General features: G+C 39.8%; 2 protein-coding genes across 2 annotated transcripts; one reads left to right on the plus strand and one right to left on the minus strand.

The window, feature by feature from the left end:
• Window positions 1–8,232: 8,232 nt before the first annotated feature.
• Window positions 8,233–14,574, plus strand: smim28 (small integral membrane protein 28; the record flags this gene model as incomplete). Its single annotated transcript, XM_084554588.1, has 2 exons — window positions 8,233–8,346; window positions 14,152–14,574. Exons 1-2 carry the CDS (start codon window positions 8,245–8,247, stop codon window positions 14,572–14,574), a joined length of 525 nt encoding a protein of 174 aa, XP_084410714.1. The 5' UTR covers window positions 8,233–8,244.
• Window positions 14,575–16,951: 2,377 nt separating this feature from the next.
• LOC311509248 (uncharacterized protein) lies at window positions 16,952–22,528 on the minus strand. Its single transcript, XM_084574374.1, has 5 exons — window positions 22,315–22,528; window positions 19,397–19,879; window positions 19,244–19,307; window positions 17,789–17,833; window positions 16,952–17,123 (listed from the first exon to the last, which is right to left on the minus strand). The coding sequence occupies exons 1-5, from the start codon at window positions 22,478–22,480 to the stop codon at window positions 17,057–17,059; spliced, it is 825 nt and encodes a 274-aa protein (XP_084430500.1). The 5' UTR covers window positions 22,481–22,528; the 3' UTR covers window positions 16,952–17,056.
• Between the last annotated feature and the right edge of the window lie 954 nt (window positions 22,529–23,482).

Raw genomic sequence — 23,482 nt, forward strand, 5'->3', positions numbered from 1 at the left:
GTGAGTTGAGAAAATAATACAAATAATTACTTAACATATATCTAATGAACTTTTATGCACCACACAATGCTATGATCCATTATTAATGTGTTTTGTTTGGCCTTTTTTCACACTCTTTTATTGACACGTCTTATTTTACCATAACTTTATTTATTAGCTTCTCGTTTTATGTCTCATGTTACAGTTTTTTACAATCACTTTGCTACTATTTTCAGAACCTTGATGTCATTTTTCACAACTCTAGACACAAAACTCAAAACGGTTATCACTTGTAACACAGGCTGTCTAATGTTCAAAACATGCATTGTGCATTCACATCTTTAAATAAATCTTGCACTTGCACAATCATTGGTTCAAAAAACAAATTTACTGTGAAATACCATTGAAACAGAACTATAGATCATCCAGACACAAGCAACCGATAGTTTCACTGTGTCATTGTTCGTACAATCATTAAATATTGTAGAACAAAATAGGTGATACAGGTTTCATTATGGTACTACATGTACAGTACAGTAAATACATCTCTGTAAAAGTACTGCAGTAGTAGAGAGAATACTACAAAGTTTGTAATACAGTATATTGATGCAAAACACTAGATAGATAGATAGATAGATAGATAGATACTTTATTGATCCCCAAGGGGAAATTCAAGACAGTACAATCACAACATAGGTTTACAGTATTTGAATCAAAGCAAAAATACTGTAATTAGCTATGAAATACAGTAGAAAATAAAAGACAGTACTGTAAAACATCTAATGCAGTGTTCCTCAACTTGCTTGCTTGTACTGTACATGTAAGAAACAAAACAGGAGTGATTACTGTACTTCTACATTGTCATCAACTCTGTGTTGTGGATTTGGCCACAGGTTCTCATCTACATCACAATGGGTGTATTCATTAGCCAAACATCTTGGAAAAAACCTTCAGGCATGGCGAATCCAGGCCTGACAGTGGTCTGCTGTGATGTCATTGCAGGCGTCATCCATGGATATTGTAGTTTAATTGGTTCATGCTCCACGCTAACTGGTGACAATGAATCTCGTTACGTAAAGTATCTTGAAGCTTTCATGATTGGACATGGAAGATTGTTTGTCTGTTTCCATACAACTATGCATTTAGAGTAAAGCAACAGTTACTTATCATTTTGTATCAATTGATAGTTAGATAATTGTAAAGAAATGAATAGACACTCATTTGAAATGTAATGTGTGAATTGGCTTTTGAAATAGTAGTACTTTGATGTTACAGTAAGAGTAAAGCAACAGTTACTTATCATTTTGAGCAGTTGTATCAATTGATAGTTAGATCATTGTAAGGAAATGAATAGACACTCATTTGAAATGTAATGTGTGAATTGCCTTTTGAAATAGCAGTATTTTGATGTTAAGTTGTATCATATTGAACAGGTGATTTTTTTTGAATGAACAAATGATCTAAGTTTTATGTGTATTGTATCCAAGCAATTGAGAAAAGGGTTAGAGTTTTGAAAAATGTGCATTTTGATCATTGGTTGTGAGTTTTGTGTCTAGAGTTGTGAAAAATGACATCAAGGTTCTGAAAATAGTAGCAAAGTGATTGTAAAAAACTGTAATATGCTCTGCGGTGTTGCAGGGGGAAAACAAATGCACAGGAAATTCTGCATTAAAATTAGATTTATCCCACTGTGGTCTTATCTTATCTTATATTAAAACTAGATTGTAATGTCATAGGCTTCAGTAAATCACCTAAACACACAGTGTATATGCTTATCTCATTTGACCATGACCTTATGTAATAGCTGGTTGTTTTATGTAAATGTATTTTACGGTGTTGTAGGGAGCATGCAGACTGTTTGGCTGGTTCTAGATTTTTGCATTAATTCCCTCAGCTCTCATTCCTTCATCAATTTACATTTCATGTCCTGTCTGTTTGCAAATCAGCCCATGCAGAAGAATCGCTTTCTCTTCCAAAAAGGAAGCTATAAAACAAATATAAAGGTTAGGTTAGATTAGGTTATACTGTATAAACTGTACAACCAGTTTGTATACAGTTTGGTTTGGTGCAGATCAAATGGCTTACTGGTTTTAGGACAGCCCCCTTTGAGGCACTCACCCACCCGTGAGTTACCGCAGCGAGGTGAGAAATGGTTTGACAAGAAACCAGCTTTTCAAGTTACTTTTTTTACACGTGGTTTCATTTGAATAACAGTTTAAAGCTGTTTAAAGTGCCCTCGATGTTGCAAGAGAGAAAGAAGTGTCGCTACATGTTAAAACCTGAATATAAATGTGTCAGAAGTTTATTTTGTTCATATGTTTTCTCACAATAAACTTCTCTGTGCCCCCCTGAAGGAGATCAACTTCCAGTCTGGAAACAACAAGAGTCATTTTATGTTCAGAGGCCCCTCCTCAGTGATTTCTTTTTATGTGGTACCCCCTATATATTCTTTTTGCTCCTCTAGCCTTTACACTTGTTTTTGTGTATATGTTTTGTTTTAATCATCATTATTATCATGATCTGTTCTTGACAGGCAAATGTAAGTGCAGTGTCATCCACGGCAGTGGGATTACCCAGAGGACCAGCAGCGCTGTGGTGACAGGTCAGACTCTCTACCCATGATCCTCCTCTCTACCTCTGCATGCTCAGACCTGACTCTGATTTTTCTGTCCACTCAGCTCGCCACGTGAGCAGTAATTACAGATGCCTTCTGTAGGCAGGCCGGTAATCCTACAGCGGCAAATCCGACACCACCACCACCACCTCCAACCCCCACCCTCCTGAAAACACTGAGCATCCCGCTGGGCCAACTCCAGACAGATGTTGAGTCCAACGGGTGGATTGTTAGAGAGAGTTTAAATAAGAGCATTGTTGAGAACAACATCTGGAATCCAACAGTTGAAGAGCTGATGAAGATGAGCTGAGATGAGGCAAACTAAGCTAAGACAAGCTAAGCTGAGATAAAATGGCATGAGATGAAATGAAATGAGCTGGGACAACCTAAGCTGAGATGAGGTGCGATGAGATGACATGAGACAAACTAAGCTAAGCTAAGCTAAGCTAAGTTAAACTCAGATGAGATGAGATGAGATGAGACAAGCTCAGCTAAGATAAGCTAAGCTAAGCTAAGCTAAGCTAAGGTAAGCTAAGCTCAGATGAGATGAGATGAGATGAGATGAGATGAAATGAGATGAGATGAGATGAGATGGGACAAGCTAAACTGAGATGAAATGGGTTGAGATGAGTTGAGATAAACTAAGACAAGACAAGACGAGACAAGACAAGGGCATTTATCCAGTACTTCTTAATAACTGTGCCAAAGGGGATCATGTCTAATTTAAAACATATTGGTCCTAGCACAGAACCTTGTGGAACTCCATGACTGACTTTTGTATAAGAGGAATGTTTTGTGTTTGTGGCTCAACTCCAGTCAATATCGATATGAGGCCACTCAACCAAATACATGCTGAAGTTTTCATTTCAGTATTTCTTTTAAAAAACTCTACTTAGCTAACACTGAAAAGGCAGGTGAAGATCTTAACAGGCAGCTGGCTAATAGCCAAACAGGTTTTATAGTAACATCAGCTACTTTCTTAGCACTCACTCACAGTGTCACATTATTATGGTAGTAGAAACACACAAAGCTACGAAGACTTGAATGTCCTTGATGTACTCATTGTCACTAAATTACCATTTAAACACCAAAAAAAAAAAAAAAACACAACCTTGCTGGGATAATTGCCCCACCTGCTCCTGATCATAATCTGCATGTGATGGAGCACGAGGGCGTTTACCAGAGACCAAAGCTACGACACAATAACGTTGTTTTGTTTTTGGATTAGACAACAAAAAAAGTTCCTGCATCAGTAACAATCCATCTGTCCAATTATTCTAGAGCAGGTGCGTTCAGATTAACCTCGATTAAATGGAGAAGAATCATGCAGATATAATCCAGGTTGTAAATCCGTTTATCTTTTAATTCTTTTAATTTAATATTTAGTTTTAAATAGATGGATGAATGGATGGACGAACGGATAGACAGACAGACAGATAGATAGATAGATAGATAGATAGATAGATAGATAGATAGACAGATAGATAGATAGATAGATAGATGATAGATAGATAGATTTTATTGTATTTAAATAATTTCCACCACGTTTCCACCAGTCTGTCAAGTCATCACCATCCTGTTCATCCCATCCAGCAGCCATCGCTCGGCTCTTGCTGTAAATCCCCTGATTGAAGACGTGTTGAGGATTTAAAGCAGAGCAAAGAGAAGATTTTACTGATTTGTAAAAATCTGGGTTGAAAATCAAGACCTCAGCACCCGGCAGAGTCTGTAGAGCTTCTTAAGCTTCTGTGTGAAATCTGATCGAGATTTTCTCATAGTGCTGCCAGGGCTGCTAGCATGGAGGACACTTACCCAGGCTGTACCAGTAGTGTCGTAATGAGGAAGTAATATTCTCGTGTTTTGCATCGTGTTTTATTTTTCTGTTATCTCTGCTTTTATTTTGTTAACGGTTTCCTTTTGTGTTATAGTTAGCTTGTCCTTCCTGTATGTTCCCGTCTTTGTGATTGCACGTCCTGATTGTTTTCACCTAATTACCCCAGCATGTATATATTGCCTGTGTCTCCCTCAGTTCTTTGACAGTTTGTCCTGTCTTACAGTTTTTTACAATCACTTTGCTACTATTTTCAGAACCTTGATGTCATTTTTCACAACTCTAGACACAAAACTCAAAACGGTTATCACTTGTAACACAGGCTGTCTAATGTTCAAAACATGCATTGTGCATTCACATCTTTAAATAAATCTTGCACTTGCACAATCATTGGTTCAAAAAACAAATTTACTGTGAAATACCATTGAAACAGAACTATAGATCATCCAGACACAAGCAACCGATAGTTTCACTGTGTCATTGTTTGTACAGTCATTAAATATTGTAGAACAAAATAGGTGATACAGGTTTCATTATGGTACTACATGCACAGCACAGTAAATACATCTCTGTAAAAGTACTGCAGTAGTAGAGAGAATACTACAAAGTTTGTAATACAGTATACTGATGCAAAACACTAGATAGATAGATAGATAGATAGATAGATAGATAGATACTTTATTGATCCCCAAGGGGAAATTCAAGACAGTACAATCACAACATAGGTTTACAGTATTTGAATCAAAGCAAAAATACTGTAATTAGCTATGAAATACAGTAGAAAATAAAAGACAGTACTGTAAAACATCAAATGCAGTGTTCCTCAACTTGCTTGCTTGTACTGTACATGTAAGAAACAAAACAGGAGCGATAACTGTACTTCTACATTGTCATCAACTCTGTTGTGGATTTGGCCACAGGTTCTCATCTACATCACAATGGGTGTTTTCATTAGCCAAACATCTTGGAAAAAACCTTCGGGCATGGCAAATCCAGGCCTGACAGTGGTCTGCTGTGATATCATTGCAGGCGTCATCCATGGATATTGTAGTTTAATTGGTTCATGCTCCACGCTAACTGGTGACAATGAATCTCGTTACGTAAAGTATCTTGAAGCTTTCATGATTGGACATGGAAGATTGTTTGTCTGTTTCCTTACAACTATGCATTTAGAGTAATGCAACAGTTACTTATCATTTTGTATCAATTGATAGTTAGATCATTGTAAATAAATGAATAGACACTCATTTGAAATGTAATGTGTGAATTGGTTTTTGAAATAGTAGTACTTTGATGTTACAGTAAGAGTAATGCAACAGTTACTTATCATTTTGAGCAGTTGTATCAATTGTTAGTTAGATCATTGTAAGGAAATGAATAGACACTCATTTGAAATGTAATGTGTGAATTGCCTTTTGAAATAGTAGTATTTTGATGTTAAGTTGTATCATATTGAACAGGTGATTTTTTTTAATGAACAAATGATCTAAGTTTTATGTGTATTGTATCCAAGCAATTGAGAAAAGGGTTAGAGTTTAGAAAAATGTGCATTTTGATCATTGGTTGTGAGTTTTGTGTCTAGAGTTGTGAAAAATGACATCAAGGTTCTGAAAATAGTAGCAAAGTGATTGTAAAAAACTGTATTCTGGAACCAGCTCCATCTCAGCCTTGTTCTGCCCACGTCATAGTTTCCCTTGAGTGTTTGTTGTTTTACCTTGTATTGAGTGACTGCTTCTCTGAGTTGTGCATTTTTTATTGTAAAAAAATATGTTTAACATATTTTAACTTTGAGATGGTGGATTGTTAAATGTGTCTTATTAAATAACATTAAAACCTGCAAAACAACACATTTTAATTCTTTAACGTCATGTCTCTTGATCTGATCCTTAAAATTGGGAAATGACTTGGTCACACAGTTGACATAAAAAAAAACACTCTTGAGAACCACAAGTAAAAAGAACAATAGGTGTAGATAGTTTAAAATAAAATAAATGAAAAAATAAGATACTATAAGCAAAAAAACAAAAATGCAGATTGAGATGAGAATACACAATTTAGATGTGTATAAATGTACAAGAAACAGAGACAGTAGCTAAATATGCACTATTTACATAGGAAGGATAAATAAGAAACAATAATGTGGATGGAAGAGCAACTTTTCTCTGCAACAACTAAACAAACCCCACACATTTGCATTTGAATCCTATGTTAAAATATAGCTGCTCATATAATTATTTAGCGGTTTAATATGTTGACATGTTTCTTAGATTAGATTAGATCAAATATAAATCTTCCCGACGGTCAGGGAACTTTTTAATTTCCCCGACACTATCACTGATGAGCTGACCTTCCAGTCACTGCAGCCACATACAGTAAAACGTGCAGATAAATCTCCTGGCTTATCCATCCCATAGGCATTTCATCAAAAACCTGTTCGCAGGTGTGTGTTTTCTCTCTCGTGCAGCGTTACAGTGAGGATTAATGTAAGGATGTTGCACGCCAGAGGCCGACTCATGCGTCCGTCCGTCTGTCTCACAGAGCTGCTTTAGGTTTCACATGTGTGGAGACTCTTCCTAACCATCGGCTGTAGGTCTGAGCTGCTCGTACTGTAGATGAGTTATAGTTTTTAGGTTATTTCCATTCATTATTAAATAGGAAACATCCTTTGTTCACGTTCACGCCTTAAGTCAGGTGGTCATACATGTACTATCCATATGTTTTGGACATATGAATGAATCAGATTACACTTTTATTACCTGATTTTATATATTTTAGAAATATCTATTTTCCTGTCATTGTTAACACATCCTCATGTCAACCTTATGAATGTACAGTTTTTATTCTATTTAATTAATAGAAGTCATTTGGGTGGTGAAAATCTCTGAGGGATAGTTTTATTATACATAATGTCTAAAATATGAGGTAATTAAAGGTTTCTTCAGCAAAGTAAATATCCACATTGATATTTCAGTAACAACATAAATGACAGCCTTTTCAAAACTAGCAACGATTTCCCCAAAAACTCAGATTCATGAAAGCAGCCATTTTGGAAATGGCTGCCAAAAGCCTGCTACCGACTGCAGAGCATGAATGAATCCACCAGGGGGCAGAAGATGAATTTCAAATTGTGGACAACAGGTTTTTCAGGTATATGTTGATTGTGTGGGCGGAGTTGAGGTCTTAGAAACTCATGGATCAGATACGACAGCTCATATGCTCATCTCATTTGTTCCAGGACGAAGTGCAATTACTGTGTTCACTTCAACCCAAACGAACCGACGTAGTCCTCACAAAGTTTTGGGGACCAGAAAAGTGTCCCCACTAGGACCACATGTCCTTTGGTCCCCACATCTCAGTAAGAACAAGAACAGACACACACACGCAGTGACATCACACAGATGTTGCTGCCACTGGGAGTTAGTTTCTTCCTCGGGTGTGTGCTCCACGTGCCTGATGTGCCTTGATGTAAAGCAGCGTCACCCCTTTCACCGTCACCAAGCTGCACCAGCACGCGACCAGTGTCCATACATACATACGATACATGCACACTGTGGTCACTCTGTTTGGAATGTAGAGCAGCTGCACATCTGTAAATCCCATCACTGGCCTGAATCCTATCACTCTGCTGCATGTGTGAGCATGTGAGCAGCTTCTTACTCATCGCCCCTCCCCCCACCCCACCTCACTCCACCCCCACCCCTCTCAGGCTGTCTGCTCTGTTTACAACCTCTGGACCAACAGCTTGTTGTTTTAGTTGATCACCATCCACTGTCAACACATACTTCTCCATCCTCCTACCCCACCACATCACCTAAGTGACATGCGGGCGCTACTGGACAGCAGCTGGATGAGGTTTGGACCGGCCGGCCGAGGGTCGTACGACTGGGTGACTGGATCCCCTTCAACACCAAAGCAGCAGCAGGTGTGTAGAGCTCCAGCTCGGCTCAGTAAAGTTAAAAATTCGGTTTCCGTCTGTGTCAGTAAATACTTGAAGTCAGTGTGTTTTAAATTTTGGATGTAATGATTTACGTGCATCCCTCCCGATAAACCCACACGTGATGAAGAGTTTATTTTTTTAAGCTCTTGCTCACATGACTTGGCTTCGATCAGCTGATTTGACATGGGACTGTCTACTCTGAGCCCTGGAGGTCACATTTAGTCCATGCTTAAATCTTCAGACTAAATGTTCATCCTGGAGCTTGGATAATATCACCAACATTCAAAGGTGTCAAACATATGGGCCGCGGGCCAAAAATGGGACCCACCAAAGGGTCTAACCTGGCCTGCAGCATGAAAATTACAAAAAAATTGTTAAAATTTCATAGAAGACGTCAGTCTTTCAGTGAAAATAACTGATATTCCCAATTTGTCCTCTGGTTTAGTTAAAGTAGTGGACAGAAGACAACACTGAGACCCAGGACTGAGCAGCATACAGCAATGTGCCCAAAATTGTCCTAATTGACTTGTTCTTCTTTGCACTAATGGAAAAAAAATCTGGAGTTGTCGTTACTTATAGGTTATTATGCTGTTGTGTTACTGGTCCAGGCCGCTTGAGATCAAATTGGGCTGTATGTGCCCCCCCCCCCCCGAACTAAAATTAATATGACCCCCCTGGTCTAAGCCTAAAAACGAATATTGAAGCTTCGGGGTCAAGAATAAACTATGAAGCTCAGCTGCTCTGGATCAAATCTGTGGATCTTACTCAGGCTTTTCCTCCCATACAGCTGAGTTTAAAAGAAAAAAGAAAAATCTGATGAATGCACTGAACTATATTTAATTTTGTAAATTGTGAAATAGCAGGGACACCAAGGCTCAGATATAAAGGCACAAAGAAAGTTTTAACGCCTAGATAAGAATTAAGAGTCCTACAACAGATGGTCTGAACCTCAACATAATGCAGTCAGATTAAAAGAAGAGTCAGAAAAACACTGAGACTAAATCTATTCCTCTCTAAGTGAAAAGAAGAGAACTGAAACCGGTTTAATGACAATGAGGTGCTCACACCGAAGTTTGATTTGATTTAGTTTTTACGTTTACTCCTCTGTGTATCATGCTTGTCAATTAATAAAATAGTTATTTCATATATGAACCTTGTGCACAGGTCTGTAGCTCATAATTTTACTTGATTAAAAACTGAATAAAAAAATTTAAGTTTAGAAGTTATACAGAGATTTTAATTGATGCCAATAACATTCTACAAAAATAACTCAAAATGTCCTGAAAGCAGACAAAGAGAACCCAATCAAACTAAAGAGACAATAATATTACGCTTTTGTATTTATTTGTTCAAGAAAAACAATCATTTATAAATATAGTACATACATACAACTAAATGTTTCTGGTAACTGCTGATCAGTGGTCTACAGCAGCTTGGAGGAATTTTAGCCCATTCCTCAGAACAGAACCACTTCAGTTCTGAGATGTTGGTGGGTTTCCTCACATCAACTGCTTGCTTCAGGTCCTTCCACAACATTTCTATTGGATTAAGGTCAGGACTTTGACTTGGCCGTTCCTAAACATTCATCTTGTTCTTCTTTAACCGTTCTTTTGTAGAACCACTTGTGTTCTTGGGGTCGTTGTCTTGCTGCGTGACCCAGTTTCTCTTCACATTCAGCTCATGGACAGATGTCCTGACATTTTCTTTCAGGATTTGTTGGTATAATTCAGAATCTTGACCAGAAGGGTGTAAAAAACTTTCAGTAATTCAAAATATAAAATGTCAGCTCATGTGATTATCAGGCAGCAGAAAGTGGGCCACGAACTGTTTATTATTTCTGAGATAACCTGTCTACTCAGAGGGAACTAATATGAGGTGATCATCATCACATTTTTAATAAACATTTAAAATGCTGACCTGCCGTAGTAGTAGGACGAATTTACCCAAATCAAGCCTGAAAATACTTCGGCATTAATGACGAGGCTGCTTTTCTTTCCATTTAATCTCTGACTTTTAGGACAACAACACTTTGTGCTGAGAGCAGCCGGGCGACACTCAGACGGATTGAGTATTAGTCCTGCAGAGGTGCCGGCTCATCTGGGCTGCATTAACTAATTGCTTGAAAAAACTGAGGCAGTGGGGGGACGGGATTTGGGACACTGTGAGGTCATGTAAGCAGCACCGCCACACATGTCGTTGTCTCACAGCTGGCGGGGTGCAGGGTCACACTTCTTGCCTGGATCAAACACAGACTCAGGGTTTGTGAAGTGTGATGAGCAGCTCTGGAGAGTTGCAGCTCAGATGAGAAGACGCACTCGTTTGTACTCTAGGGAGGCTAGAACGTTTGATTTAATTCATGCAATCACTTGTTAAAGTTTGTTTTAATTGTTTGGTGATTAGAAGAAGAAAAGACACAGGATCACTTTAGATGATTCAACCTGCAGACCTTCTCGAGCCTCACTTGCAAAATGCTTCTAAAAGAATTAAACTGAGCCCTTTCTAGTGCTGGTACTGGATACATTTTGTCAGAGCTTAGCTGCTGGTTTAAAATACAGGAAATACAACTATTGTATTGCACTGTGCTCGTCTGCTCACTCGAGTTTGAACTCTTGGATAAGTCCAGCTGACACGTTAGAGAGCATGTACATATTATGTTATTTGTTATTCTTGTTTTTTTTGCATATTATTTATTGTTTATTGTTGATTATTTATTATTTTCTACATGTTATTTTATTCTTTATTCTTTCTAATTTATTACTTTTTACATATTATTTATTTTTAATTGTTTCTTATTTATTATTTCTTAATATTTCAGATTTAGCTCTGTAAATATGGGCTCTACCCTTGATCATAATCAAGATCATCAGACCAGCAGGCATCAGGCATAACACGGGTCAGCTAAGAGTAGGAGGAGCCTGGGAGATGAGGGCGGAGTTAAATGGACAGCTGGTTATTCCAACCAAGATAGCTAGCACCCGACTGAGTCAGAGAGTGTAGTCTATTTCATAGAACTCACTCGATTGGTTCGTGGTTCAGTCCGCATCAACGGGGCGAACCACGGTAAATTTGTTTGTTTGTTCCTGTTTCAGCTAGTGATGGGCAATCGAGGCTTTGTTGAAGCCTCGACACGTGATTCAAAAAAAGGTTCATTACTCGAAGCTTCAGTGACACAGTGCTCTATTAGGACATCTAGTGGACAATAAAATGTAGTGCAATGGAGACGTGTCATACTGGTTCATGCTTGTATGGGACTTGATTTGCCATGCACATTCCTATTCGACTACATTACATGGATATGTGGTTTAAAGTTTATTATAAGAAACTTATATACATATAACAATAAAATAAATAATAAAGAACATATGGGAATCGAACCCTTGTTTCGCTAACGAAAGACCAGTGATTTCACAGTGTACCACGAACCTCATCAGTGATGCGCTGCTGTCGGTGGACCATTTTGTTTACGTCACTGCTACACTCTATGAACCTTTGCTAATTTACACTGATGTTTATGTTTCAGCGCTTACATCAGCTATTTTCATTTGCTCTTGGTATCATGGTTTAGTAGTGTTAGAGAATATTTGTACTGAATGCAACAGTGTCAAACCAAATCTCTCTTGACTCAGTCATTATTTGCTTCGAAGACTCATCTCATCTCTCCTGAAGAGCCGAGACAACCAAACAAGTGACAGGGTTTCTGAATGAAGCAGTGAAATGGTTCATACGTCACAAAACACGTGATTTGTCCTAACCAAAACTATACACGCACTTCTGACTATATGTCTATATCTTATCTGTATCTCCCTCTCTCTATCTAATCTAACGCTATTTAGAACTATCTATGTAACAATCTAGTGTTGTCTAACTATGTAACTAATTTATCTATTTCTCTCTGAATCTTACGATCTATCTCCACAAAATACGCAACTAACACCAACTACAGCAACAAACCAACCTACTATGCAAAGAAACATTCAAATGAGCACCACTAAATAGGGATAGGATATCCGAGATATCCCTGAACACACTCGATCCCACCAGGTGATTCACATGACAAACCGAACACCTGGGGTGATTCGTTTGCCGCTGAAGCATTCGAAGCACTTGAACTGCTTCGAACGTCACTCAAGTGCTTCAAACGTCACTAGTCACGTGACCGAACCACACCTCGGCACAGTGGTTCGATGCAATTGCTTCATGAGCTACGGCGCATGTGTCGGAGCCTCGGGTGTCAGAGGACCATCACTAGTTTCAGCAAAGGGCTAGGCTAATTATTGAAATATTAGTTGTTGTCTAATATTAATGGTGAGAAAAACGGGGTTTTGCAGTGGCAGTGTGGAGGGGGGTGACTCCAGGACGCTGGAATTCACTGTTAAACCTTCTCGAGGTGTCGTGGGCCTAATTTAACGAAACATCGGTGAAGGGAGGTGCCCACTTGAAAACCCCAATGACATGCTGCATACTGCTGTTGTTTAGGCCAGGTTCCTGATGTCTTCATGTTGGTTGACCAGCGATATTTCTTTGTTTGGTTAGCTACTGAGCGGGCCATACAATCCAGCAGCATTTACTTAGTTCATTTAGATTGTATGTTAAGCTTCATATCACATGACTGTAGGTTTGTTAGGGTTTCTCAGCTGGACAGGGCCTCTAAATCAGGGGCGTCACTAGACCAATTACTGTACTGGGGCACAGCTGGGGCACAGATAATTAATTTATTAATTTTTTAGCACTTATTTATCATATCATATAAATAGTGCTTCAAACTATACAATCACATCAGATTAAGTTGTTGTCTGGATCTTTGAATAACTAGCTGAAATGAACTTGGCATTTGGCTGAGCGGCTAACGGCTGAGCAGCTAACGGCTGAGCGGCTAACGGCCGGTGATGCTAAAAACAACTAGCGACATACATTAAACAGTAAAGTAAGTAAAGTTGTAACAATTAAATTCACATGGAAATAGCGACACAGGGGTGAAACCAAACGACAATGATGGGCAGTTTATCCGGAACTCACCTGTAAGACAGGTGGAAAGAAATAGCGCTCAGACACGTAGACGTCACGTCCCGAAGTTGTTTCTGAAGTGAGTGCGGGACCCCAATCACAGCCAAAGTCGCGTGAATAAATTACCATATTAAGTAGCCATGTGTTCATTGTGTATGGAGTGAATAAAGCAGCAATGAGTTGCCACATTAGGTACATACCGGTATGTGTAAATTCTGTAAATTATGCCATGTAGACATAAAACCCTAAAGTGATTTTTTTTTTACTAGTGAAATTTATACTGGGGCACTACAGACCAATACTGGGGCACGTGCCCCAGTGAAATCTGTCTAAATGTGTTTTGCCTGGGATTTTGGCACAAGGGATGTAACATCTAATCCTGTGTATTATTGAATCTACATATGACTACAGATCGATTCATTACCTCTTCATTTTGTCTTTTCACAACTATGTTGACAATAAATAAAAATAAATAAATTAATAAAAAAACAACACATTGTCTTGGCATACTGAATTATCTTGAAGGGTTCAGCAAAAGAAGCATAAAGCAAAATATTCTTCAGGGGAGACACTTCTTTGTTAAATATATTAAATATAATATTAAGCCTCCCTCCTCATTCCAGTGTCAGTACACAGTATGAAGGACAGGTGTCCTTGAAATTCTGACTGAGACTGAGACAGATTTTCCACCTGACCCTGTTTAAATGATGTGTTTCAACCCTTAACAGATCCACAGTTTAAAAGTAGGAAATGTTTTTGTAAATGAACTTCGTCCTTGATCTCCAGGCCTACGACTGGACTGAGCTGGACCTGGGGGAGGACAAAAGGTTGGAGCTGGCGGTCTACATCATCCTCCCCGTGGCCTCTGTCCTCCTGCTGGCCCTCCTCATCGGCCTGATGTACCGCCGTTGTTCCCGCGGGAAGCTGAGCCTGGCCAACATCATCGCCCTGGACCTGCAGGACACGGAGAGCAGCGCCGAGATCCTCTCCTCTCTGACCCGGAACGCAGAGCGCCACACCAGCACCAGCTCCGACGGCTCGGACGGAGTCTTCGTCATGGTCTACCTGCCCCCGCCGTACGAGGAGACGCTAACCAAGATCACCCGGGCCGCCAGCCTGTCCAGCTCCAGAGACGCCGAGTCGATAAAGATAGAGGACTTGGAGGCCAAGCTGTGTCCTGAGCTCAAGTCCAGTGGTCGATATGTGTGACATGGTGTTCATGCCACTGTGTAAAAAGACATTGTGATTCAAATATTTGTTTTTCTATGACTTCATGTGTAAAATATACCAATTTATTAACCAACTCTGCAGATTAATGAAGATTTTTAGGCTGTTTTAGTTCATAATTGTAGTTTTAGAGATCATTTAACTGATCTTGTTGGCACAGATGGAGACAAATAAGCTCTGATAAGGACTCTTCAGACATATTTAGGACCTTGCTTGTAAAGAAAGAGGAATGTCTAACCACTAAAGAGCAAAACTGGAGCTAAAAGACACAAATATAACGATGACAGTGTTGCTCTGTGTCTATTTGTCTTTGTGTTCTCAGCTCTAACGTTGATGAAACAATAAAATGAGATTTATTTCATCATTCCATGAATAATAAATTATTTTAAAAACATTCAGGACTCCACAGATTTGTGTGGCTGGAGAAGACACTGATGAGTTTAATGAGAAGCTCGTTATTTATGGTTATTTGCTTCCACACCATGTGATATTACTGAGGATTGGATGAAGCTCATTAAAAAAAGATGATTTATTGTGTGCTAAATGTCAGGACCAGGATCTACAAACTTTTAATATATCTAACAGCTCATAGCTCAAGAACCAGCTCTATGGTTTCAGTCCCATGTGACCGATACGTCTGTGGATCATCCCACAGATACTTGATCAGTTTGGGATCTAGTGAATCTGGAGGCCAGGTCAACACCTTGTGCTGTTCTTCATGTTTATTTTTTTAGTTGTTTCTAAAGTGTTTTTGTGTGTGTGTCTGTGTCAGGCTGCATCCTGCTGGGGATGGCTGCTGCCATCAAGGAGTGTCATTGCTATGGGGTGGGGGTGCCTGGTCTGGTCTAGGTGGGTGCTACATGTCTAAGTAACATCCACACCAATGAATGCCAGGTCCAGAAGTTTCCCAGCAGAACACTGAACTGTCACAAGATGGTTTAAATGTTATTCACTTCCCCTTTTAGTGGTCATAATGTTGTGGCTGACTGGTGTATAAACGTCAGTAACTCAGTAACTCGGTATAGTGTGGCCTCTAGTGGCCACAGTGTAGAATAACAACAACAACACAGTTTTATAGTAGTTTAGACCTGTTTATAGCACCGCTGGAGTATTTTAGAAAATAATCTAAAATTAATAATAATGTTGTTTTGTAGAATTCTGACTCATATTGACGCCGTTACCCACAGAGACGCAACAATGTGCCAAGACTGAACGAAATGGAATTAGTGTTTTGTTTCCGTCACAGCTTTGATTGAAAAAGAATAAAATACAGTAAATAATATCCTGTATACAATGTGACAGACAGACCAGGACCATGAATAATAAATATATTATTAGAAGGTGTTGATGTTGATGCAGTGTTTACGAGACAAGACAAGACCAGACAAGACAGAATAAGACGAGACATGACGAGACATGACGGGATGAGACAAGACAAAATAAGGCGAGACAGAATAAGACAAGAAAAGACAAAATAAGGCAAGACAAGACGAAATGAGACAGAATAAGACAAGACAAGACAAAACAGAATAAGACAAGACGAGGCAAGACGAGATGAGACAAGACAGAATAAGACAAGGCACTGCACGTTTTTAAACTCGTGTTTTAATGATTAATGATTAAGGTCTCTCGGCCAAGTATACTTGTGTATACAAGGAATTTGGTCTCTGCATTTATCCCATCCGTGAATTAGTGAACACAAAGCACACAGTGAGGTGAAGCACACACTAACCCGGAGCAGTGAGCTGCCATGCTACAGCGGCGCTCGGGGAGCAGTGAGGGGTTAGGTGCCTTGCCTTGCTCAAGGGCACTTCAGCCGCTTTCTACCAGTCGGGGTTCGAACCGGCAACCCTCCAGTCACAAGCCCAAACCGCTAACCAGTAGGCCACGGCAGATTTCTTTTTTTTTATTTTATCTTTTATTTATTTGGTGTTGTTGTTAAGGGACAGCTGCAAAGTAAGAGTTTCATTATATGGTCTAAACCGATGTTTTTACTGTGGACACAACAATCAAACATCTTGAATGCTGAATCTCATAGAACTTGTTAGCAAGACATGTGACGTGTTGAATTATGTTTAGATATTATCCCACATTTGCCCTGAAGCAGGTACCAGGCTGTGCCCTCATACATCTAGTAGATCCTCAGTGGACACATTCTACTTAATAAACTTATTCTAAGGAAAGAGCAGAAACACAGGAGTCTGGTCCAGCCTTAATTCTATATTATATCTGCTTGGGTCATTTACATCCCACTGCTTTAAAAGTTAACTTGTCATCTGTGATCCCGACTCTCTGCTCAGCGAGCTCAATTAATTTGAAATGAATGTGAAGTAGAGACACAATAAATGGACCAACACGGTGAAACATGCTTGGTTTTATTATTATCATAAATCACTGGTGACTCATTTGACAGGAGATTAGTTGTTCAAGTGACAGCTATGGCACAGAATGGATTATTTTTTATTCAGCATTCGGCGAAGTACTCGGAGGCTTGCACATCTCTGCAGCGAGCCTGGAAGATGAGCCTGATCCTGCAAATAAACACAAAGGATCAACGTTACAGGAGGTCTGAAACATGACTCCCCCTGATCAATAGGATTAAATCATTCGGCTGTAAGTTCTGTTGGGTTGTAAAGGTAAAGGACTGATTCCATTGATCAAGCCTATAGTTAGAGCTGGACTCAACTATCCCTTAGTTATCAGGAATCAAGAATCAAGAATACATTTTCTCTTTATTGTCATTATGTGAGAACATAACGAAATATGTTGGGCAGTAACTCCTGGCTTAAATAGTGCAAGTATAAAAACAATAGAATAAGCACTATAAGAATAAAATAAAATGAAATGAAATAAAAATAGAGCTGTACAGATATGCTGCTATAGGCCTGGGCTGCCTGGAGACAATGCACTGAGCACTTGTCCTCTACTTTCTTTTCTCTGCCACAGAGCTCTTGTCCTCTAATTTATTTTCTCTGGCACCGAGCTCTTGTCCTTTATTTTCTTTTCTCTGGTATTGAGCTCTTGTCTTCTAGTTTCTTATCTAATTTCTTCTCTATTACTAGTCATGCAATTCTGTGCTACTGCTGTATGGCATGTTAACTGCTGTGTGTCCCTCTCTGAGACAATTTGTTTTTTGTATTGTTACTGACACTATATAAATAAAATATAATTGAATTGAACAAAGAAGATCACTCACTCTCTTCTTAGCTCCTTCCAGTGGGGGTCCGAGAAGCCATTTTCACTGTGGACGCATTGAGAACGTGAATATAAATATAAATCAGTTTAGTTGTTACTGAATCCACAAACTTAGCAGTGGAGGATGAATTCAGATCATCTTTACCTAAATACCTAAAGTGGCAGTCTGGAGCATTTCAGACAAATCAGACCTTGTATTAACATCTGACCAATGTAAAGTAGAGGTATGCATTTAAGAGATCAGAAACAAAAATTAAAAATGAGAGTTTGTAGCAGCAGTAGGTACTAAGCTCCCTGACTTATGTCCTCATGACAGTCATCTTAAATTTCCTCCATTTGTTCTCAATCTGTCTGACTGTGGATTATTTGTGGGTTCCAAACTCTTTAGAGATGGTTCTGGAACCTTTTCCAGCCTGATGAGCAACAACAACTCTTTCTCTGAGCTCCTCAGAAAGCTCCTTTGTCCACAAACAAGTGTTGTGAAGATCAGACTGAGACAAATCCTTGATTTATTTAAACTAAACCGGGAACTGAACAACACCTGAGTCTCATTACATTGATGGAAACACAGATGGACCTTGAAGTGAACTTGTAATCCTAGAGGTGCACCTCATTGATACATAATATTAGCTCATTTTACTGGATAAACAAATACACAAGTATTATTAGTATAATTTTGTAATGTAGGAAGTAAATATTCAAACTAAATTCATTGAAATATAGATTATTATATTTGAATATTTCCCTCTGTAAATACTAAATGTCCAGTATTTAGTTTAGTTTTCATCTCTGCACAAACCACATGACTAGTTCCTACTGGGGAGAACTTATACAATTATACAATTATACAATTCTGTGCTATTACTATGTAGAATGTTTACTGCTGTGTGTGTCCCCCCCCCCTCCCCCCCTCCCCTCCCCCCCTCTTCCTCCCTCTTCTTGTGAGTATCTCTGGCCTGGAGTGGTGTGTTTCCCGTGGAGCTCTATACTACATCTGTTGTCGTGGTCTCATCAGCCTGCCCAGTCTTCATGGAATCCTGCAGTTATCCACTCCTACCTGAATGAACAATTCTCCAATCTGCCTATGATTCCTCTTACATTTTCAAACTGTCATGTAACATCATCAGTTTGTATCATAAGATTCCACATGTACGCTTTAGTCAGATATGTGTATCTATGACAGATGTATGTTTATCTTGCTGTTCTCTTCTCTTCTCTCTTTGCTGTTCTCTTCTCTCTTTCTTCTGTCTGTACCCGGCTGGCCTTAGGCAGATGGGTCCCTCCATATGAGCTGGGTTCTGCTCGAGGTTTCTTCCTGTTAAAAGGGAGTTTTTCCTGCCACCGTTGCCTTCAGGCTTGCTCTGGGGGTTTCAGGCCGGGTTTTTGTAAAGCGTCTTGAGACGATTTGTATTGTTATTGACGCTATATAAATAAAATTGAATTGAATTGAACTTACACGAGGCTGGTGAGGATCTTCAACAGGCAGCTGACGTCGTCCGTTATGTCGTCATCAGTCAAGTCTGGAAACAAAGCAAGAAGTTTTATTGGATTCAAGGCAAAGACTGAAACGCATGAGGTGAATCAGTATAAAAGTGAAGTTGAAACTCACTTGCACAGTCCATCCCACAGATGTTTGATGATGACGTCGTGTCGCTGACGTCGCTGCAGGCCAGCTTTCCACAGAACTGGAAGAGGCCATAAAGGGTGCAGATCTGGTCGTCGTCCTCACCACTGTGGGAGAGGCGGGAGGGAATTGCGTGACGTCGCCCTCGAGCGAGGGGCTTTGCTGTGCTGTGTGGGCCTTCCTCCTCGTCATTGTGCATGGGATGGGGGTGATGTGCAGGGAGGGTGCGGGGTGGAGGCTGCGTCCCGGGCTGTTTCCCTCGGGTGTGGGGCTGGATCGTGCTGAAAAGGCTTTCCTCCTTTGCCAGGCTGAAGATGCCAGCATAGGTGTCCCTCTTCTCCCGACTTCGTTGTCCTCTACGCTCTCCACTCTCTGCACTCTCTGCACTCTCTCCACTCTCTTGTCCACGGGTCAGTTCAGTCACCAGACTGGTATTAAAATCTGATGCCATCTCCGTGTAGCAGACAACTGAAGGTATAAGAAGAGAGAAATAATAACTGAAATCATCTTCAAACATTCTTCAACATATATTACTACATCAACTGTAGACATTCATAATTACCAGAGGTTGAGTTCTAATTCATGACTCCTTAATGTTTCCACTAAAAAGCTTCAGTTTGGACCAGATTGTGAACCTAGTGAAAGTGAACGCTAGTGCTACCCTATGGGCAGCGTTACATCTTTATCTAACACAACAGACTGTAGTAAAAGTGGACGCCATGACATCTCCTCTAAAAGCAAAGTCAAAGCAAGTAGAGCTCCCCCTGGTGGCTGGCTGTAATATAGGTTATAAGCTCTACCCCCTTCATGTTAGTGGATGAGACTTGGGCCTAAAACTAAAAACAGTATGGTTTAGATAGATAGATAGATAGATAGATAGATAGATAGATAGATAGACAGATCCCGAAGGAAATTCAAGCATCCAGTAGCAGTAACATACATTGAACATACAATACAAAAACTATATAAAAAATAGAAAGTAACTGGAAATAAAATGTTTTATACAACTATAAACTATGTTAAAAATTTAAAGTGACCTGTTAACCTGTTTTCTAAATATGAGAACTACAAATGGGGAGGACTGTGTGTGATTAAACTAGGCTGTAAACAGATGAATGAAATGAATGGTTTCTGTCATTTTAAGTAGTTAAACTTTTTTTAAGTAGTTAAACATTTTTTTTGAGAAGTTTTTCACTTAAAGTCCTCCAGTAACGAAAAGAAGAGTGAGTCTGGCGGAAGTGTGGGCGGGGCATCGATATCAAGGTTCCATGTGGCTCCACCCTCGGACTGTACTGATCAGACTCTGGCTCCAAAGTCACAAGATGCCGCCGCCCGTATCCCCGGGAAAATAGCATCAGTTTGGCCAATGAGAGGAAGTGTTGTCCATATTTATATACAGTCTATACTCCACACTCAGACAGTACTGCCCAGACTCTGGCTCTAAACTCACAAGATATCCACAGGAAAATAGAGTCCATTCAGCCAACACCAATTTCTTTTGTGTTTACAGCCTATGGTTAAAACCGAATGTTAAGCATGCACACTCTCAGGCTAATGAGAATGTAATTTGTCTTGCAACTGCTTGCTCATAAACCTTTTGTGCTTGATTAAAAGTTGAAGGCAAATTGTTAAAATCCTGCATGTAATCCACACTTCCAAACAATATTTTTTTAAAAAATGATATGTGCAAAAGAGTCAAGGGAAAACCAAAGGCATCATGAGATACATCCAAAAAAGGTTCGAAAAAGGCAACTGGACTTGTAAGTCATCAGTCAAGTCTGGGCTTACAAGTCCAGTTGCCTTTTTCGAACCTTTTTTGGATGTACCATGACCTGGATGACTGAGAACCTTCTAGCGGTGATAAATGTGTGAACTCAGAACGTCCCGCTTGAGTCGCTAACATGATCGACTGTGAAAGATTTACTTGTTCAGTTGAAGTTGATGAGTTCAGAAGAGCCCAAGAAACACAGGATTACGACGTCCTTCTACTTTAAGACAGGAAATGAATCTGAACTGTCTCAGATGCTGCACATTTCCGAATGTGTCCTCAAATAAATATTCAGAAAAGGTTCTACTGGGACACTTGCTGGACTTCTTTGGTGTCTTCTTCTTCTTTGGAGTCGTTCCTTCAAAGTGTTCAGGTGTGTTTGGACACATTATCCTGCTGCAGAGGGTGGATCGTATTTCCAGTGTTTGTTCTTGTCCTACCAGACAGCCTACTTCTGACATTATTTGGCAACCTGCATCCTTTATTTAGCAAGTCTTAACCTCTTGCTTTTTGGTTCTGATTTTCATTCAAATACTCAAACTTTCAGGGAATTGGTTTTCCTCCTGAAAGTCTTAAATTCTCTGTGTGGTCACGGACTATTAAACTCCACATGTCCCCAACAAAAAACAAAAACAAAACACAAAAACATCTGAAACAAGAAGAATCTGGACCTGTAGAGTCTCTTGAAGACGTTTCATCCAAGTAGGTTCTTCACCTCTAAAGGACAGGTGTAGGAGTTGTGATTTAAACAGGAACATCTGTGGGTGTTACCCATCAGAAACTCACACAACTAGGGTGTGTTAACGACTACATAAATACCTGTAGCTGGAGGTCTTTAATCCTGTTTTCTTTCTCCAATTAATTGTACTCTAACAACCATGCCCACAGACTCCAGTGTTAAGGTATGAACTGTGGGTTTTGATGCTTCCTTTTTCATTTTTTGTTGGGGATACATCATGACTTCGATGAAGAGGAACCTTCACTGACACACAGTAGAGTATATAAGAATAAAAATTAGGCTTAACCGAGGCAAAGAAAGTAAGTGGGTTAGAGACAATAGCTCATCTTGCCACATATAAACTCCATTATAGCTGCAATAATTCATTTTAAATTATTTTAAAACCATAGTACATACTCTTGGCCACCAGATTCTCCCCCACCAGTCCAGAGTTCTTGGCCTTCTCCGGCAGGTTGGTCAGCGCCTTCATCAGCTGATCCCTCAGTGCACATTTGGGCACAATCCGAGCTCCAGCCAGGCCGGAGCCCAGCAGTCCCAAGACAAACACAACCAGTGGTCTCATCTCGACTCCAACGATCAAACTCTGACTGTGAAAATGTGACACGTTTGTTTTTTATATATATACACGCACGCTATCTGCTGAGCCAGTGGCGATGAATCCGAGGCAGCTCACATCTTTTGTTCTCCTCAGATAAAGGCCACTCCCAAGGCTCTCACGGTGCACAATGTTCATGACAAAATCTCAAGCATGGCTCCGGGCGTCTGAACTCTAAAGAGGTCGGCGGAGGAAAGTGATACATCTGCTTGAAAACATCTTTTCTCATTTGCGGGTGACGCCTTCGTCCATTTTGAAAAGGCCCGTGGGCCGTGAGACTAAAGACCAGATAAGGTGGGACGTTTTGTCCTCTCACGTCACTACAAAGCAGTCGTGATTTGGGGGGATCAGGTGTCGGAGCAGACAGCGTGACAGAGTGTGCTAAATATATAAGGGTGGCCATTTCCTGAGCACAGCTATCATGTTAAACCCAGCAGAAAGGAGAACAATGCCAACAACGGCAAAACAGCAAGACGAGTAGGTGAACACATGAGTTCAGTCCCAGAGAAAAAAGTCTTCCACGAATGAGCTCAGTGCTGTTGTCTCCTCTGGTGCAGGAGTCGACTACAACTACAGGTAGAAATATGAAAAGGACAGATTTTACTGTAGAAAACGACTCAAAGTCATTTCATATATCTGCACTGAAGGACACCAAGCTCAAGAGACAAACCCTTTTCTCTGTCTCTACCATATCAAGAATTAGAGACAGGGACATCAGGGGATTTTAGGACAGGTGGCTCTTATCTTATCTTATCTTATCTTATCTTATCTTATCATGTTGTGTCTCGTATTGTCTTGTCTTGTCCTGTTTTATCTCTTAAACTTGTCTTGTCCTGTCTTGTCCCGTCTTATCTTGTTCTGTCTTGTCTCTTTAAGTTGTCTTACCTTGTCTTGTCTATTCTTGTGTTGTCTTGTCTTGTCCTATCTTGTCCTATCTTGTCTTATCTTGTCCTGTCCTGTCTTGTCTTA

This window comes from Chelon labrosus (genome assembly GCF_963514085.1).
Source record: "Chelon labrosus genome assembly, chromosome: 2".
NCBI classification, from domain to species: Eukaryota; Metazoa; Chordata; class Actinopteri; order Mugiliformes; family Mugilidae; genus Chelon; species Chelon labrosus.